Below are 19,895 nucleotides of genomic sequence, written 5' to 3' on the forward strand. Positions count from 1 at the left end.
TAATATATCCCCACACAAATGATAGTAGTAACTATAACAGCAGCCATAAATAATATACTTTTTTTTTTTTGGTTTTTCGAGACAGGGTTTCTCTGTGGTTTTGGAGCCTGTCCTGGAACTAGCTCTGTAGACCAGGCTGGTCTCGAACTCACAGAGATCCGCCTGCCTCTGCCTCCCGAGTGCTGGGATTAAAGGCGTGCGCCACCACCGCCCGGCCATAAATAATATACTTAAAAAGGAAAGTTGATACGTGCTTTCAGATCCTGACACACGCTCTCCACCCGCCCTGCAGAAACCTCCATTCTGCTAATTCTTTGTCCCGCATTCATCCAGTGTGGGCTGTCACCCTCACAGCCTCTGTTTCCTGCATGGTGTCACAGGAGTGTACCAAAAAAATGGCAATTCATGACCCTCTGGGCAGTCATGGCTTGTTAGTCATGGCTTGTCCACAACAATGATGAGCGTTGCGTGGCTAATCAGAGAGATCCCCTCAAAGCATTCACGCCCACCAGAGAAGCATCCTCCCAAATACGACGGTGTTGTCCCTCAGGTCAAGTCTATGAACACAAGTCAGTCTGGGCCTAAAGACGGTGGCCCCATACAGGACCACCGTAATGAGCTGAGGGGAGCTTGAAAACCATAAGAAGTCTCACACCATCTGTGAAAAAAAAAAAAAAACCTTCTACCTTCTCCCCAGGCCTGAGGAAGGGGTGGGTTTCACATTTCAGTCTGGGTCTCCCTCTGCACTCTGTGTGAGATCTTTTATACCGTAAGATAAAGGTCCTGTGTGTTGCTGGGGAGAAGGCCATAGGAACACAATACCATTACATCCCAGACAGTTGATAAGTAGTTTACCCTAGCAGCTTGAGTTTCCTAAGCAAACCTTGACACGGTGGTGTTATTAAGCAACAATACCCAAGATTTCCCTACAAGGCCTTGTTGATTCTTTTAATGTACCTACATAGCTAAGTTTTCAATGGGGAGGTAAGGTTTCACAGATTAGCAGGACTTTGCAGGACAGGAAAATGTAATCCAAAAGTACAGAATGCTATGGTTATACAATCCCTGCATAATACAAATGAGGTTACACTAAATCATTACAGAGCCATTATCCAATAATGCCTACAATGTCAGCAGCGTGAAAATTTGCGATCAGGTGTCGCCCAAGTCCTGCCTTGATTTATTTCCAGCCAAAGCTTACAATAAACAATGTGACAAGGTGATGGGAGCTGGGGGAGGAAGGAAGGAGGAAAACGAGCAAGAAGGAGGGTGTGTGATTTGTCTTATTGCTTGTATGAGCTTCCTAGATAGATAGCTCTCAGGCAGCTCTTGAATGAGGCAAATCCCCTGGCCAGCGGAAAGCGGTCTAAATACATTGTTTCTAAAGAGTTTGTTTATTCAAAATATGTCTGCTTTGAGCTTTTGGTTTTCCAAGTGAGTGGGGAGGGGGGCAAGAGCTGAGGTCAACACTATGCACAGTTATTGGAGCTAACTTCTTGCCTGTGGCTTCCCAAGGCCACCAAATAGCATTGACTGCAGAGCAGGGGATGTGGCTACAAACGTGAGGGAATTCTTTCAAAGGCTTCCCACTTGGTTCCACTGAATTAGAAAGATGGAGCCTGTGTACATTTGTTGGTGCACATTAGAAATAAATTTGGGCATTCATCTAAAGAACGAGCTAAAGGCAAGATGTACAAAGAGACGTCATTATGTATTTAGCCCGGTCTTTGTAAGCTTGGCCAGGCAAGGAGGTGTATCAAAAGAAATATGTAAATAACACGACCTGCTTTATAAAGGAAGAGAGCCAAATTAATCCAAGACATCCATGGCAGAGTACGATTTCCTGCCCTCTGCTTTTCTTTTTATAACTTGAACAATCCAATCCAATAGTCCAGCACCAACAATAGCTTACACACCTAAACAAGAAAAGACACAAAACAAAACCAAAGCCAGATCATAGCAGCCCTCAGTCCCGATGAAAACAAAAACAAAAACAAAACAAATGAATCTTTGGCCTTGTGTACAGTATTATTATTAAATCTAAGATTTTTTTTTTTTTTTGTAGTCAAGTCGTTGACTTGGATTAAGTCTCCCCTCCTCACTTCCTTTTTTGGGGGGAAGGGGGGAAAATCCCGGGGGAGGGACCAAGCCAATCAAAGTTAAAATAAAGTCTCTCTCTAGCAAGACTACTGTCTATAACATGTTGTTCCTTATAGAAAGTGGGATATGGTGGCATTTGCTTGATTAACTTGCTCGACAAAAGTGACAGCTGCCGCGGGTGCATGCGGATAAGCTGCACGGCGCAGTTCCGCCTTTGTGCATCTGTCAGCAAAAAAGAGAAGAATAAAGAGTGAAAAGAGACAAATTGGTCCCAAAAGACACTCCATTCAACTTAGGAGGCTTGCCCCATTCAGGCGCTTGCTGTGCGCCTCAAGTACCGAGAGCTTATTCAATTTCATTCACTCTTTCGAATGAACCCACAAGTGTTTAATTTCTTATGCTGTCGCCTCTAAGTGGGAGGGGGGTTGTAAAGAAGAAGGGGGAGAGAGACTTGGGGCGGGGCGGGGGGAGCATTGACGACAAGGCCGGGTGATCAGGGCTGCATATATTAACTCATGGCTAATTTATGGTTTAACTCTCTGTGCTCGGGTCCTAGATCCATCTGAACACTTCAATGGGGGACCTGGCACAGGCTTCTACCTCCTGGCTGCTGCATCCAAAACCATCTGTAGATACTGAGGGCACCCTGCAAGGTTGAATGTTTATCTTACATCAGGGACAATGGTCTGGGGTTTGAGCCTTGAACAGAAATGGGGATGACTGGCACCCCCAGGGTAGAGTTTGGGTAAGAGATCTGGCAAATGCGTTTGGTTTGGTTGGTTTGAGTTGGGTTCCCCCCCCCCACCTTATTCTCTCTCCCAGAAAGTGGGGAGAGGGGTGGAATCTCAAGCAAGTGAGAAGTAGCAAGAAGGGAATATGGTTTCCTGAGATTAAAATAAAAGCAAGAGGAAAGGGGCGCCATTGGAGGCAGAGCCCAGCTGCGCGCAGTGAACGCACATGTTAACGTTTAAAAAGCACTCTGCACCTCCCTGAGCCACGGCAACAGAACTTGTTTCCTGGCTCCTTTTGGCAGGCAATACCTTAGACACCCAAAGGTCTCCTCCTAGGGCTTTATCGTGCCTTCCTACTCTGGCCCAAGGAAACAGTCTCCTCTCCTATGGCCTGGTCTCAGGCTTCTCTTCTGAATCCTGACTCTCCCTTGGGCTTCAGGGACCACCCCCTCAGTCCCTCCTTTGTGGATCGCTCTTTGGAAGCCACCATCTCTGCTCATCTCTGAGATGCAAAATCACTCCCCCAAAGAAGCAGTGTTCGCAAAGTTGACATAGATTTAGTTTTTAAACTGTGGAGGACCTTGGGGAAGTCTTCTGGATCCAGTTAGGGTTGCTGGGTCTGCTGCCTTTGAACTCCGGGCTCTGGCCGCTACTTCGGATGGGGTATTTGTGCGCTTTCATCATCGGCTTAGAAACTAGCTGTGTGGTTTGACCTGAATGGCTGCACTTAGCCGACTGCAGTTAGCCGGGACCTGACCTCTTCCCATGTAACCGTATGGAAATTATGTCAATATGCAAGCTGTTCCCTCATAGTGATGATTAAAACCACCTTAGCCCAGACCCACAACTCTTTAAAGTTAAGGTGAATTTTCCTCAGAACTTCGACTTTGGCTGGCAAAAATCTAATGACTCGTGACTATAGAAAGTTTAATATGCAAATAATGAAATTAGCCTAATGTGATTAACCATTCCTGTTTGAAAAGGACAAAAGTTGGCACCCAACGTTATCTTTCCGTTCTGTACACGAGTTACCATCCTTATTTTAGAGTATGATTTCTATAATCATTTCTATATGGTATGCAAATTTTCATTTCAGTTGCTGACGTCAATCTGCCTGCAAATTAATGCAGTTAACTTTAAATGCAGTTCGTGCCCATACCTAAGAAGCAATCAGAGGTGTGGGCAGACGCGCTGTCGTGAATAATCTGAGTTTGGTTTCTGCGCCGACTCCTTCGTCTAAATCCTTGTGTATGCATAGCAGAATGGTGCGCAGATAAATCATCCCCACCTTTCACACGGATAATAGGGAACGGGATGTTGCCACCAAAACCAGAGTTTCATTTTCCACATAATAGAGCTTCAAATAGTGGAGACTGCATTCAGATTGTAACTATACATTTTCTCAAAACAGTGGGTTCCTTTGAGAGGAAAGAAGCTAAAAGCATGGGGGTCCCTTTTCTCAATACACAGTGAGGGCTGTGCCTAAATCCCCCAACATATCCAGAGAAAAATAGGCCTTGGAGGAAAAAAAAAGTATTGTTCACGGTGGTCAGTTTGTTAATGCCCAAAGTGCACACCTGCCCTGGAAGACCCAGGTGGCAGATGAGGCCTGGCTAGATGCTGATTGACATTAATCACATTGGATTCATTGTTTATGTCCCATGGAGTGGAAGTGGTGTGATCGGAGACCACTTTCCAGGTAATGCTAGAGAACAACCCATTTTCTCCTAGATGTCACAGTTCCGTGTCTGGTCTACTTGCCAAAAGTGAGGTGTCAGCCCCTGACATTTGCTACAAGAACTTGTCTGAGCAGCACACATCCTGGCTGGAGAAAGTCCTGGTTTCTCTGTGACAGGTCTTGTTGATCTGCTTGGGGGATGGGTTGGAACAGCTGGTCTGGGGCCAATGTTCTGTCTTGCGTTCAGGGTCGTTCCGCCATGCAGAATCTTACTCGATTCCTAAGGCTGTCTCGGAAGTCTTGTGCATACAGGAAGTGCAGAGCAGATTGTGGGAGTGAAACTGAATTTTTTGATTTGGGGTATAGAACTCGGGCACCGATCAGATGAGACAGATAAAAGGTTGAGTACCTGGACTCCAAAAGGCAGGGGAGTTGTGAAGGAGTCTGCCTTATTCTCCACTTAACTTCCATTAACACTGAAGATATAGAAAACAATATCGATTTAAAGAACCCCATAGGCTTTGGATTCTCTAAGGGTCAGAAGCAGGACAATGCAATCAAACTTAAAGGCTAATTTATTACATATGACTTAGTATATTTCCTTTGCCCACAGAGAGCCACTACCTATAATTATCACATTATATAATTTCTATAGATCTATAGAAAGCAGACTTCCAATGTGTCTACTCCTCGAGGCTGGAGAATTCAGTCTGACATCCACAAACTGCCGAGAACAGTCCCTGACACATCAGCACTCCCTAAACGCTCACTCTCTTTGGTTTTGCTGTGATTGTGGTTAAGGGTGTCAGCACACAGCTTCCTTTTCCAGTGTGACTTCGTGGCAGCCCGAATACCCTGAGAGATGTTCATTAGAAAGGGCCTCCTGAACAGTGGCTCCTTGGCAAAACACAAAGCTGCGTGGCTTTCTTTTCTGCAGGACTCCTCAGAGCTTTTGGAGTGCTGATGCAATGAGTCTATGTGTCCAGTGGCATTCAGATAGTGTCCAGTGTGTGCAAACACACTCACGTACACACTCACAAGTGGGGAAATAGGCGGCAGGAAAGTGTGTGTGTGTGTGTGTGTATGTTACTTTTATTTCTTTTATCAAACCTACAGTTAAATCTCTCCAGTTGTCATTTTGTCCTATCTGTACTTATGCCCAAGAATAGGATAAAAATTGTAGCAACCCCCCCACCACACACACACACACATAGACACCCCATAAGAGGCTCTAGGATGCCTCTTCCCAGACTTTGGAGACCATAGCTGGAGACCTGAAGGGAATCTCCATGGTTCCTGCAGCTGGGAGGCTCTTGCCTTTGATGCACTCATGTGCTTTTTTCTCTTTACGGGCTATTGTTCTGTGTCTTCGTCCAACAACCTCAGATCCATAGACCTCAAACCATCGTGGATTCAAAAGGCCTTTCTCACAATTGGAAACAAGTTCTTGTCTGAGACAAAGAGAAAGAGAGCTTCTGCTTGGAGTGTTCGGTCCCAGTATATGGCACCGTGGAAATAAAAGGAGACACAGAGTCTTTGGATTGGTTCAGCTGGGCTGGGAGCCCTGCAATAAGAGGTCACTGGTGTGAGTTACTATGGTAATTGAGTAGTATCAGCAATAGTTTTACTCTTGTGAGCATTAAAGCACATAATAACAGGCAAGCAATAGTGGTTAAAGCAAGCAGGTAGGATTGCCATGTTCTTTTGTCAGAGGTATATAATGTCTTGTAGTCAGTTTTAAAGACTTCTCAGCCCCCCAAATCCACCCGACCAGCACCTGCTGAGTGATTTTGTGTGCTTAATCTCCTGCCCTCAACTCCAAGCTCTTTGCTAATTCTAGGCAAATGGGTATTTCTGACATTAAACATGGCAGCAGAGATGCTCTGACCTAGAAAACCCGAATTCTGAACACTAAGAGAAATATTCCTTCAACAATTTTCTTAAGGCTCTTTTGAATGATGGTGAGAAGCGGGGGGGGGGGGGGGGATCCCTTTCGTGGAGGCTCCAGTCGACTAAGGAAAAGGGTGGAGGTTTTTTTTTTTGTTGTTGTTGTTGTTTTATTTTTTTTTTTCAGAAAAAGAAAAGAGAAAAGAAAGAAACTTGCAGAGCATCCCCACTCCCAACTTCCCCCATAAAACTTGTCAGTTCGCATTGCCATCCGCTACCCCAACAATAATCACTGCGTGCCTATGGCTAATTGCGAGCACAGCTGAGGCCCAGCGGGAAGCCTTTGCACAGTCTCAGGCCTTTATACGAGGCTCAATCTGTTGTATGGCACTTGTTCACACACAAAAAAACTACCAGCAAAGGCAGAAAGAGGCAGAGTCACAGGTTCCTTGTAATCCTTCTGCATCCCCGCTGACAGCACAGCCCTAGAAGCATTCCTGGTTTTGTCCTCTGCTTTACAAAATCTGAAGTGACCTTAAGCTACTAGCCTGTCAGCTTTTGAATGTCGAGTTGCCGGCTTCTTCAGGTGCATTAGGGAGCAGGAGAGGGGGGGCTACATCTGGCTTCTGCGTGTCTGTTTGCAGCACCCCTGGGGTGAGCTGTGGCTTCCTGTAACATGTAAAATATGAGTGTGAACTCAGGGTTCATAGCAAGGAACAGGAGGTCATGTCTCCATTCACTTCTCCTTAGAGAAACTGGGATTTACAGATGTTTTCTCTATGTGTAATGACACCACCCCCTCCCCAAGCCACCGAGCAACCGAGTGCCGTGTCTTGATAAAAATGTGCCACAATCAGTGTGCTACTTGCAGATTTATTCATATCAATTTTTGCAATTTATATATTCAGAGACAAGGTTGCTATTTCGGCAACTTTATGTTGGATGTCATAACGTTTGCGTCTGGAGAAAGAGGGAAGAAAGAAGCATGGCGCCGGGAGGGTAGTCAGAGGAAGAAAAGAAATTAAGTCTGTTCCCCAGGCCACCACCGACTGGCTGGAGTGTTGTCAAGGAGACAGAATATCACACTGGAGGGTGCGTGTCCTCTTTTGCCCAGCCATCACTTCCTGCCTAGGCCTGGAGCTGGGAGCTTGGGGTTCAGAAGGCCCATTGATAGTGATGGTAAGGGAACAATCTCCTCAGCAGAAGAAGCCAAGCTGGTCTTCTTCCTAGGGACCAAGAACCGGTGGTAGGCCCAAGAAAAGGCATAGTGTGTCTGACATGAGGGACTGGCAGAGGGCGTTCAACCTCTCTTCTCCGCTTTGCCACTCTCTGAGATGCAATGGGAAATAAACCTCCTGCAAAATTCCTGCCTGCGGAAATTTCCATCATCCACCCGGAGCCTCACACTGTATTTTTTTACTGAGGGAAGACATTGGTAGAGAGAACAGAGATAATCCCCCTGTGCCTGGGGAGTAAATTCTCCTCAGTGGGGCAGTGCTAATTGCCAAGCTGGGTGCAAAGATCGTTTTGAGGCATTTAAGAAATACATGATTTTTATTAGTATAAATGTTCCACGTAGGAGTGATTGCTCTGCAAAGGGCAAAAGCTTTGCCTGCCTCGCATTATTAGCCTAATTCTACTTAATTGTTTCCTAAAATAAGGCCTTCCTGAACACACATTCCAAACCTTAATAAATCTTTAGACTTAGGGTGAACAGTGCTGGGTAGGGGGGGCTACTGCCCTTTTGGGGAACCAGGGTCTCGGTGATGAGAGCCACTTGATCAAACCTGGGCTCAGGAGAGTAGGATTTGGTGGGGGTCAGTTCAGAGATGGTGAGGCTGAAAATATACGAAGTAATGTATCACTCAGTACCAAAAAGAAAAGGAAAGAAAGAAATAGATCCTTGTCTGTTGCTTGGACCCAGTCAGTCCTCAGTTAAGGATGGTCCTGGATAAGGAGTCTCAGGCAGCTCTGGCCTCCAGTCAATGCATTTCATGGAATTCGGAATGCTGGCCTCATGGTATGTTTTAAATAAACCACATACATCCTACCAGATTTGTTCATTGTGCCTTGCCATCTCCAAACTCAACCTGGAGGAACTGTTTCCATCCTGAGCGTAAAAGAAGCACCCTCTATTTATCTCATGCACGTTGTTCTCTTTTCTGTGAAGTATGATTGGGGGTTCCAGCTTAGAACCTGTCCATTGAGTGGCTAAAAAGAGGACTCATTGAGTAAGAGCTCTTGCTGCTCAAATCTCTAGCACCCAAGTGAAAAGCCAGGCATGGCAGCATGCAACTCTAATACTTGAGCTCGGGAGGAAGACACGAAGGAGTCCTGGGGTTTGCTGGCTGCCAGCCTAGCTGAAAATGGCAATCTCTATTTCCGATGTCTCAAGGGACTAAGGCAGGGATTGATAGAGGAGGACACTTGACCTCCTGTAGCCTTACAGGCACACGCATACACACACACACACACACACACATACATGGCGCGTGCGCACATGCACACACACATACACACACATGTACACATACACACTCCACACACATGTGCACATACACCACACACACACTCGTACACATGAACACACAATTTTTTATAAAGAATGTGTACATTACATAAAGCAAAATTTTCTTTGTGGTATGAGAAGTGATTTTTATTTCCCGTGTGTGTGTGTGTTAAAAGTAAAGTTACATAGTGCAAAATGTGCCATTACAAGTGTTTTGAGCTCCACTAAGTACAGTTCCGCATCGCTAAGTGAATTTGGTATTTTGCAACCAATCCCTAGCACTCACTTCATCTTTCATAACTAGAACTCTGTGTGTACTACAACCCCCCAGTTGTTACTCCCTTCAGCCCCTGCCAACCACCACTCTACCTCCTGTCTCTATGAATTTAACTCCTCTATATCCTTCCCATAAGTGAAATCATCCAGTGGCTTTTGTGACTAGTTCTGATTTGTTTTACTTTGCATAATGTCCTAAGGGTGCATCCATCTGAGGCATAAGAGAGAATTTCCCTCTTTTTCAAGGCTGGACGAATTAACTGTGTTTGGTTTCCTTGCCTCCCCTGACCGACAGAGGATTGCTTCTATCTCTAGGCTATTGTGAATAACGTGATCTCCATCCCAGGTGCTCAAACGTCTCTTTGAGACCTGGCTGTCAGTTTTTACATCACTACCCAGAGTGTATTTGCTGGGCTGTCTCTCTATAATAGCATTTACCCAGCTTGCAGAAAGAGTGGAAGAGTGGTATTTGCATTATAGCTGAAGAAGTATCTGTGATTGAAAATTACATTTAGAGCCTTCGCTTTCCCATCATAGGTGTTTCCGTCTTTAAGGACATATCTGTGAGTTGATGTTTGACTTCATTTTCTGATTCAAAGGTGACAAATTATGTCCAGCAATATCATGTTTATTAGGAAATAAAACCTAATTTCAGAGGAAGGAATCCTGTCTCCTCACAGACATCCACCCATCCACCTTACTGAGAATGGGAAGATTAAAAGGGGGTTTTCCGACATGTTGTATTTCATACATTATGGTTGATTTAGCAGCAACAAAATCATTAACACTCTGGTCTTGACTAGCTTATATAGTTTACTGAATCTGCCAACAGGTTAACCAAATATTATCATGGCATACACACACACACACACACACACACACAAGCACACACGAGTCTCTTCCTGAGACAGACATCACCCATGTAACCTGAGGTTTGAATTCTTCTCCTGCCCCGTTGCTTTCAGAAAGGATAGTTCCAGACTCTCCCCTCTCTTCCTGCCCTTCCCTAAACAACTAATATTGAAGAGTTTGATGAGTTGGAAGGCAGCAGTGAATTAAGTCAGGAGCGCAAATTTGAACTCACTCCTCATGCTGATCATTCATCTGTAACGCCGATGTTAACGCATTCCTTATGATAGGCTATTTCTCTCTGCCTCGGGTTTAAAGAGTTGAAATTGGGTCTACAATAAATAGCCATTTGTTGTAAGAAACATAATATTAAAAGATAACCATGCAGGTGCCTTTAAGGGGAGTTAAAATGAGATTGCTCTCAACTTCAAAACTTCATACGCAGGTTCTCTAGACAAAGGCAGTAGCAATATACGTTTTTAGAGAACTGTTTCTTCTGCATAGAGGACTCCTCCCTCATGGGAAGAGACTGATAGCAAGCAAGGAACAAGCTCCCCCTCAACTCTACTGATTGCAATCAGTCAGCCTTCTCAGGGAGCCCCACAGCGGTGCCCTGTGAGGACCCAGCTACCTCAAAGCGCCTCCATAATCATTATAAAGGCGTCCTGAGGTAGGTTTTTATGTATCCGAAGAATCGCAGGAGTGTCAAGTGGAAACCACAGCCCACCTTCAGTTACAAAGGACACTGAGCATCTGAGGTCATTCTGCTGGTCTGTAACCTCTAACTTGGGTGTCTGATTATAGCTTGATACTTTTAGCCAAGCGTCCCGAAGCCATGGCTGGGAAATACCCATTCTGAGAGCAGTTGTTGGGGAGGATTGGATCCTGAATTATAGCAACACTCAAGCGAGGCAAAAGATTGCATCCTTCAACAGTGCTCCACTCCTTCAAGCGTTTGGATGATATGCCCTTTTAGAATGTGTTGATTTAGCTTTTGAGGAGCTTTGACAAATCCAAAAACTTGCTATGAACTCCATGAGTCTTTTCGTGTTCTGCCCACTCGGCAAAGATGGCTTGCACAAGCCAGGTTTCTTTCTCAGACCCTTAAATCTTTCATCAGGACGCTGAATAACACCCAATCCCTGGAACTGCTTGCCCTGAGCAGCCCACTGGACTGTGGCTTAACAAAGCCATGGGGCCTTTGGTAGAATTCAAAGAAAGCCTGGATGATACGTTTCACAGGTTCTTAAATTACCCAAATTGTAAGGAATAAATATGCATCGAAACCTCAGTGTAAAATATTTCATTACAGTATTTCAATACAGCCATTTTGAAAGGCTATGGGATTTTTTTGCTGTTGTTCTAACTAATAATAACTCACTTTTGTCTCAGAAAAAAAAAAGCCACAGTGAAGAGCTTAGTCACAGGGGTGTGGCCAGCTATCATCTTCCTTTCGGACTCCCTGCCAACAGAAAATGCCGCTCCTTCCATCCATGAGGTGCTGAGCAGGTTTCCCTTGCACCTGGCTGGAGAAAGGTACTTTCCAGATAAAGGCTCAAAACCCCCAGCATTCCCTGCGTCTCTTCAGTCCAAAGGCACGGGTTGGTTAGCACATGACCTATTTGCTCAGGCATTCCCAGGATAATGCAAGCTGTCCAGAGAGCAGTGCGGACCAGCTTCTACTCAAGGTGATTCAGTAACCTCTGTGTGAAGCAGGGTGAGACAGCATGGCTCATGTAGGAACAAACAACCCACGCCTAGGCTTTACCTAGAACTGTTGAAAACGCTCTGCCTACACTAACAGCACTCAGTAGGCTTTATTGTGTCTCTGTTTCCTGGGCGAGGAGACTGAAGTACAGAGAGATGGACGTGAGTTTGCCATGTTGCAAAGGGGAGAGTAAAGTGTATCCCGTTAGCCACCAGGTTGAGAGGCCTTGCAGACTTGAGAGTGTACTCCATGGCTTCCTGGCTCCTGGGCCACTTTATGTCAGAGTCTCCCTCCCTTCATCTTTAGGGTGAAATGAGTGGAGAAAATTTAACTACCATCCTGCTGGCAAGTCAGCTGTGAGCTCCCTGGCCTTTGTCGTTTGCTTTTCTGCGTGCATGCTTCAAGTGGACCAATTTCAAAGGACATACATGCTTAAAGAAATGAGGTCACACTCGCGAGCCATTCTTACCACTGAGACTGGGAACATACTGGATCTATTTGACAATATCACAAGTATTTATTCGAAGAAAAAAGTGGGAAGATGTGGCTATTAACCCTGGGCCAAATGCTATCATTTCTCTGGCTTCCTTTTTAGGATACTGAGCTAAGCATTGTCCTCAACTGTGGCACGGGGTGGTATCTGCATCTGTATGAACACACGTGTGCATGTGTTTTAATAAAAGTTAGGCACCACAGTAAGCAGAGGATAGATACGTCAGTAAAATTTCCCTCGGAGAGAAAAGCAAGCTGGACCTAGTCGTGTGTTCCTCTAACTCCAGCTGCTTGGAAGCTGAGCAGGAGGACCAGTTCAGGGCCTGCCTAGGCTGCAACTACAGAGCCTGGCTTTAAACTGGGCTGGTTTTCCTGGGTTTGAGACTTCTTTGCTGACAGGGACTCTCCTCTCAAGCTTCCTGCTGACGCCTTAGAGTTCATGGGAAAGAATGAAGTCCTTGCGAGGGACTCAAGTTCTGCTGTTTCGTTCTCTCTTTTCACTGAAGATTCTGTAGCTTAGGATAAGTCATCTCCAGGCCAAATGTTTGGTCAGTGTTAAAACCTTTCCATCTTTAAAACTGTTAGGGAAATTCAAGACATTGTGTCTTCCCCTTGTAACAAACTGCCCTAGTACAGCACTTCTCCCGCCAGCAAGCACGGAATTACCGATGTGTCTCGAACTCTACTGGGGAAAGGAAGCTATGTTCGTTCTGGCTAAGAAACGGCATCGCTCGTTGCACCCAGCCTCTTCAGGTCACTTCTCCTGTGAGCAGTGGTGGTCCTTCCCACCAGTTCTTTCAAGTCATTGAGGAGCTTTCCATGACAATATCCCGAGGTCCCCATTGTCTGTGTAGCCACTTTCTAAGCTCATCAAATGAGCCTTCTTTAGCGCTCCGAGACAAGCCTGGGCTCCAGGAGAAACGACTGACCAGCATGGCCCTAGCTGCACACTTCTGAGCCAGCTTCAGGACTGAGCAGCTTGGCCGTGAGACACCCAGAACCAACACTGATTGTGCGGAGCCAATCCTTGCCTTCTTAACACAGTGGAATTGAATAAAAAACACCCCATTGATTTGGTGGTTAGAAAAACCAAAAGAGCTGGGCGATGGTGGCGCACGCCTTTAATCCCAGCACTTGGGAGGCAGAGGCAGGCGGATCTCTGTGAGTTCAAGACCAGCCTGGTCTGCAGAGCTAGTTCCAGGACAGGCTCCAAAGCCAAAGAGAAACCCTGTCTCGAAAAAACCAAAAAAAAAAAAAAAAAACCAAAAGAATACAAAACAAAACAAAAAAACTTCAAACTACCTCAGTGCTTACTAGTATGTATGTCCCTTTTTAAAAATATACAAAATGGAGCTCTTTATATTTGTTTAATTCAACAATTAAACTGTATCGTGCTTGTAGTATGTTTTATGTAGGATCGGTAAAACATATGTACAGATCAGTGTTCCATGAAGAGTTAATTGTTTTGACTAACTCTGTGCAAGCACCTGGGAGTATCTATTGCATGCCTAGGGTTGTGTATCATTATTCTGCACAAAACAGTACTTTTTGGGAAACAGGCACTAAAGACAAGTATCTCTAAGTCAGAGAATCATCTGGTCTGTTAAGGCGTTTCTATCAGTTGAGGTAAATGATTTTTGCATTGTGTGAATATGTAAATACTCTTTGGCCTCTGTGCCCAGCTTCGGCTGCTGCTCATCTGTGACATGTTGCTCATTCCAAAAACCAGTGTATCCCTAACAACAAAGTCTGTAGAGGACATCAGATTAATTCCATAGTGCTGGGACCACAATTAGGGCTTACAGCCAGGCATGGTGGTACTTCCTTACCAGTATCTCAGTATCAGGAGGCAAAGGCAGGAGGATGGCTGCAGAAAAAAGAGGCTAGCCTGATCTAGCAAGTTCAGGACAGCCAGAGGTATATGAGGAGATGCTGTCTCAAAATAAAAAATCTGAGTGGTAGTTAATAGTGGCAGAAAATAGAACCTCATCAGAAAACTCTCGGCGCCAGGCTGTGCTACTCACTGGGGTTAGCCATCTCTGAGTGGAGCCTAGTTTCTGGCAGCCCTACCTTGTCAGGCGTTAATTATTTGTCTTACCTATCAACACTTCAGGTTTCCAGGGCATGAGGCTTCCAGCCAGCCAGCAGGGAAACCAAAGGAAGACCTAGACAAAGATTCTGGAGTCACTTCTTCATCGCAGAGTTTAGTGAGGGGGGGAACCAACTATCGTTGGCTTTAATATTTTTTAACTTATATTTTTTCCATTTTTACAATTGTTAAAATTTAAAATTACATTTTAATATTTGAGACATTCAAAGAATTAAAATTAAAGTCCAAAAATTCTTGATGAATATCGGATTTTTCAGTGATGTTTGTATGTGGTCCTGGTCTCTCATGATGTTCTCCACTGCCTCACCCTGGTGTTGGTCATAATAAACCATATTATAGCGGTACAGGCTGAATGTTATAATTGCCCTCCAGAAGTCAGTGTGCTTGAGGGAAGACTATGTGGCCTCAGAAACCTGAGTATCAGCGACCAAGTTTCTGCTAGAAATACCTTTGTGCTAGACTTTGAAAGCATCAGTGAGTGAAAGCTGTTTTTTTTTAATGCTTCTTGTGAGGCACTCAGGCTGGTAGGCACCTATACAAAAATCACCTCCTAATGCTCACAGCGACCTTATGAAGTTGGTGCTGCCATTGACCCCCAAGAGAAGGCTGGAAGTCACAGAGTTAAACAGTGTGTTTGAGGCTATCCAACTAACACGTGAACAAATAGGCTGCTACTGAACTTACACCTGCGAGGTTTGAAAAGTCACTCATTCCGAGGGCCATTTTAACCCAACGCTTCGATAGAAATCAACATCAGCTTAAAATGTTCTTTGGGAACCCAAGGTGGTTTCCTGAGTTTCAATGGAATCCCATTGCTAAGTGCTACCCCTATGTCTCTTCGAGACTAGTGTGCACAATTCCGGGATCTCCCTGTAGGGGCCATTTCTTCCACCCACCTTGGTATTTTTTATCTTTTAGATTGAGAGGCAGAGATAAAGCAGTGAGAGATGAAGGATAATAATGGTTGGTAGTGGTGGTGGCTAGGGCAAAGGCAGTGATGACAGTCATATCAGCTTCTCTGAATAGTAAGTACAGGCATGAGGCCTTCACCAGCTTTCTTTTGCTTGCTCATTGAAAGACTCCTATAAAAGGCAAATGAATCCCCATTTTCAACGGTAAACTGATTCTCTAAGGGCAAAAGTCACAAGCTCTGATGTGTATGAAGACCAACACTCTTAAATACCGCCTACTAGAAAGCAAGGAAGCTTGGTAGTACCATCACGCATGCCTGCAGCCCAGCGTTTGGGAGGCTGAAGTGGGAAGATCCCTTGTGCATGAGATTAAAAGAGCCCAGTCCACTGGCAGTTTCACTTCCGTGGTGTTTTCTTTTTTTTTTTTTTTTTTTTGCTTTTTCGAGACAGGGTTTCTCTGTGGTTTTGGAGCCTGTCCTGGAACTAGCTCTTGTAGACCAGGCTGGTCTCGAACTCACAGAGATCCGCCTGCCTCTGCCTCCCAAGTGCTGGGATTAAAGGCGTGCGCCACCACCGCCCGGCCCGTGGTGTTTTCTTATAAAGTTGCCTTGTTGGGAAGTTTCAGATCAGTAGCCCTAAATTAACGGCGAGCAAATCATGACTATATTCAAACTATCCAACGAGTGTTGTCAACTCCTGCTTTTCCTTTCTCAGAGTGAAAGCACATGTTACCAAACATTGTGTGCTCAGGTGTTGAAATAGCTCCAGAAAAGACCTGTCTGAGAAAGACAGCACAAAAATGGGGAGAACTTCAGCTGTTTTAGGAATTCCCTCTTTCGAAGAATCATAACAAATCTGCCGCCTTAGCATTGACATCAAACACAGTGAACGTAACTCCCCAAAGAGCTGCCATGCGTTCTGGTTAGGCGCTGGAAAATGGAGACAGTCACAGTTTGCGGTTCTGGCTGGGTTCTGTGGGGAGAAGCCTTCCTCTGGGGCCTGCTTCTAGTAACCCATAAGCTACCCCCAGTTAGAGAGTTGGGGAGAGGGGTCACAGATTGGCTCTGCTGACCGTCACACGCCTGTACCCAGAATACTTCCTGTGTGTTCTTGAATAAGTCGCTAACCCTCTCTGGGACTTTGTTTCCTCCTTTCTGATGGATACTGTGAAAATGGCTGTCACCTCTAACACTGTAAAGTTCTAGAAGGCAATGCCTACTTCTTTCTCCAACATCTAAATGCCTTTCGACGCCCTTGCTGAAAATGCGAGTTAGCACTGGCTGCACAGCATCTTAAAGTGCCTCCGATTCCCTCTGTTGAGCATAAGGTTTGGAAAGGACTCGCTTTCTCCCTTTTGCCTCTTTGAGTGTGTAGCCAATGGGGCACCATCCGTGCTTTACACTTCTCCTGCTAGATGTGCGATTCAGGAGAGGCTCGGATGTTCCAGGGCGTTCTTGCTCCTGGGGTGGCAGTGTGCTCAGTTGCCTTGCTCGTTCTCTCTCTCTCTCTCTCTCTCTCTCTCTCTCTCTCTCTCTCTCTCTCTCTCTCTCTCTCTCTCTCTCCTGTGTGCACTTCCCCCTCCCTCTCTGGCCTTCTCCGGCAGTGCAAGGCTGTCAACAGCAGCCTACCTTTTAATTTGTAGTTTTAATTTTTATTTATTTATTGTGCTATTTAAAAGCCATTTTCAAGAGTGAGAACTGCCTATGTAAAATGAAAGGGGGGTGTGCTATGTTTTTTTTTTTTTCTGAAAGGTGGCGCGTCTCTCAGTAAAGAGAAAAAGGCATGTTGCACCAGGCTTGCTGGCAGTGATAGAAGCCAGCACTGGTTTGCCTGTTGTCACAGCCAAAGCAAAATGCCACCTCTGCCTAGAAGCCAGAGTGCCACCTCCTCTTTTGTGTCCCAGGCGTGTATCTATCACAAGGTTATGAGCATGTATGTTTGGCCATGTAGTCACATGAACTTCTTGAAGGTCACCTTCCAACCCCCTGGGAGAACAAACATAAGGAGAAATTATTCCAGGATAAAGTGGGGTGCATGCCAGATATAGCAAGTAAATTTCAATTGAAGGCCTAGGTAAACCCAGGAGAGCCCCTAATTGCCCAGCCATCATGAAGCTGCATGCTCACCTATGAGCCCAAGGCTTCTCCTGTCCCCAGAGCCTCCTAATAAACCCAGATGTAGTAGCAGCAAACACAGCAGAATCCTGAAACAGGAGGTGCCAAAAACACCCTCCACACACAGCCACCACTACCCCTCCCTAAAAAAAAAGTTTCAGAAAAAAAAAAAAAAAACTGTTCTCACCCCTAGAGGGGAAAACCTGTCCATGCCTGAAGAGGCTTGACCCCTACGGATCACACACTCTCCCAGAGAATGAACTGCCCATCTCAACAGGAAACCCCCACCCCCAGCCGCCTGCTCCCTGGGGAGGGACAGACGGTTCCCACAACTGACAGTTTCTCCTCCGTGATCTTTAAAAGAGCAGGAGCTGGCTGTGAGGCGGCTGCGCTGCCTCCCCTCATCGGGGTAGCTTGGTCCCTGTTGCGGCTAGGCTCCAAAGAGAGCCACACTTGGCTCCGATGGGGACTGAGCCTAGATAGGAAAGATGCAAAGAGGGCTTCTGTACGCCATGGCTGCTATGGCGCTGTAGTTTCTTGCAAGGTGAGACTTGGCAGTTCTACCTTGCAAGTAAAACCCCAAATTAATTTTTTTTAAAGAAATTAAGTCAGAAACAAGGCTTCAGAAAAGCTGTGAGTGTTGGGCATAAACTGATTTTGGATGATCTGTAGGTGAGAAAGGGTGGAGTTACCATCAGAAACATGTTTTTATTTATGCTTTTCGAATCCCCACTGGTGTGCGATGTGTGTGTGTGCCTGTGTGCGCGGGCTAGTGTGAGTGTGCGCATCGCCTCAGTTCCCTGACTCCTCTCTTTCCTTCGGTGCCCAGTTCATGTAGACATCGGATAAATGAATCTATAGGTCCATCCACACCTTTTCATTTTATTTGTAAATTGTTTGGTATACGAGGTGGAGCGTAATGAAACCTGGTGAAGTTTAAAAGATTAGATTTTTTTTTCCTCCTGACACTTCATAACACTGTTCATATGTCTCTGAGTGAGATTTATGAATATATGAGCCGTACTGCAAAATTATACTGCACCAGAGACTTCCTGCACCACAGGGGTGGCAGTCTCAAGTGACACAGCTTCGAGCATTTTTCACAGACAAGAAGCAAAATTTAACCCCCATAAGGGGAAGTATGATTTCAACAGCTTGAAATGAGCTCATTTGTAGAGAGGGTTTTTTTTCCTTCTCATATTCCATAATTTTTTTGTGCTAGGATTAAAACAGATTGCACAGCTAATGCAGGGCACATAAACACTGCCCAGAACAGTTTGGCCCTTAAAGAGAAATCCTCGTTTGCTGTCCAGATTACGAATACCCCAGTCAGGCAAACGGTGGTAAATACCCACCCCTCAATTTCCCAGGCTTCCCACCTGGTTCTCAGAATTGCACATGCTGGGGCCCTTTCCGAAGGTAAGTGCCAGTCAGGGCACCCCTGTCCCTCTTCTGCACCTCGAGACAATGGCATTGGAAAATGGAGCAAAGCCTTGAATCACTCCTGAGTGAAACGGACCAATTCAGACGAGAGCCAAGAGCACCAGAGACAGTCTTCAAGAATGCACCATGGATGTGCTGTGTGTAGTCGGAAGGTCCCAGGTTCAATCCCCAGCCCACACTGCCCTGGTTTAGACTGAACCAGCACCTCATTTGTGTGACTTGACGATCATGGTCTTCTGTGCCTTCCGATTCTGTTTGACCATCTTGTTTCCTCTGGAGCAGAGCAGGTGTGCAGATGTGACCCATTCCCACCCTGAGCTGTCGCCCCTCCATGACATGTTGCCTGGAGAACTTTTGTCTCTCTTTCAGCAATGGTACAACAGCTCCATGAATGTCATCTGCACCTGGCTGACCGACCGGATGGACCTCCAGCTTCACATTTACCAGCTGAAAACACTCATTAGGATGGTGAAGGTAAAAGAGCCAAGCCGCCTTCTTTGCCAGCAGCCGGCCGAAAGACACTTCCCTGGCGAGCCGCAGGACTCCCCTGCACAGAGTACCTGCTCATATACACAACAGACAGCACTGCATGCAGGGAAGGCCTATGCAGTTCCTGTGTGGCGCATGCTTAATTTCATACTGAGACATCAAAGGCAGCTTAGTTTAAAAAGGGGATGGGGGTGGGGGAGTGGGCATCAATATCATTGTCTATATAGAAAAAAAGATTGTGTATATTTGCCATACACAAAATGTTCACCGAGACTCTGGCGCCCTAGCGGTGGCATGGCACCTTTAAAAGCTTGCTTTGGGCACCATTATGTGAATTGCATAAATTACCAATTTCTTTTAGGGTTTCATTAAATAAAATTTTGCCACAATTAATTTAGTGGAAATATTTACCCCCAGCTATTTCTAAATGTGTTCCGTGATCTTTATCGGAATGCAAATCAATATTGTTCTCATAGTTAATTGGAGTGGTTTCTCTGACAATGCGTGCACACAATCAAATGTACAGGATCACGAGGGTGAGACAACATGCCCTGGAAGTGGCTCTGTTCCCCTGTTCTTCTGTGTGTGCCATGGACTA

The 19,895-nt window shown here is 45.5% G+C and overlaps 1 protein-coding gene across 5 annotated transcripts in view; it reads left to right on the top strand.

Annotated features, from left to right (window-relative positions):
* The window catches only part of Cadps (calcium dependent secretion activator), a 449,091-nt gene that overhangs the window by 425,278 nt on the left and 3,918 nt on the right, over positions 1–19,895 (top strand). For all 5 annotated transcript variants that reach the window (XM_057770611.1, XM_057770615.1, XM_057770612.1 and 2 more), the window contains one exon: positions 19,178–19,282. In XM_057770611.1, coding sequence (XP_057626594.1) covers positions 19,178–19,282 — 105 coding nt within the window. The remainder of the gene's footprint in view (positions 1–19,177; positions 19,283–19,895) is intronic.

Source organism: Chionomys nivalis, chromosome 5 (assembly GCF_950005125.1).
Source record: "Chionomys nivalis chromosome 5, mChiNiv1.1, whole genome shotgun sequence".
Taxonomy (NCBI): Eukaryota; Metazoa; Chordata; class Mammalia; order Rodentia; family Cricetidae; genus Chionomys; species Chionomys nivalis.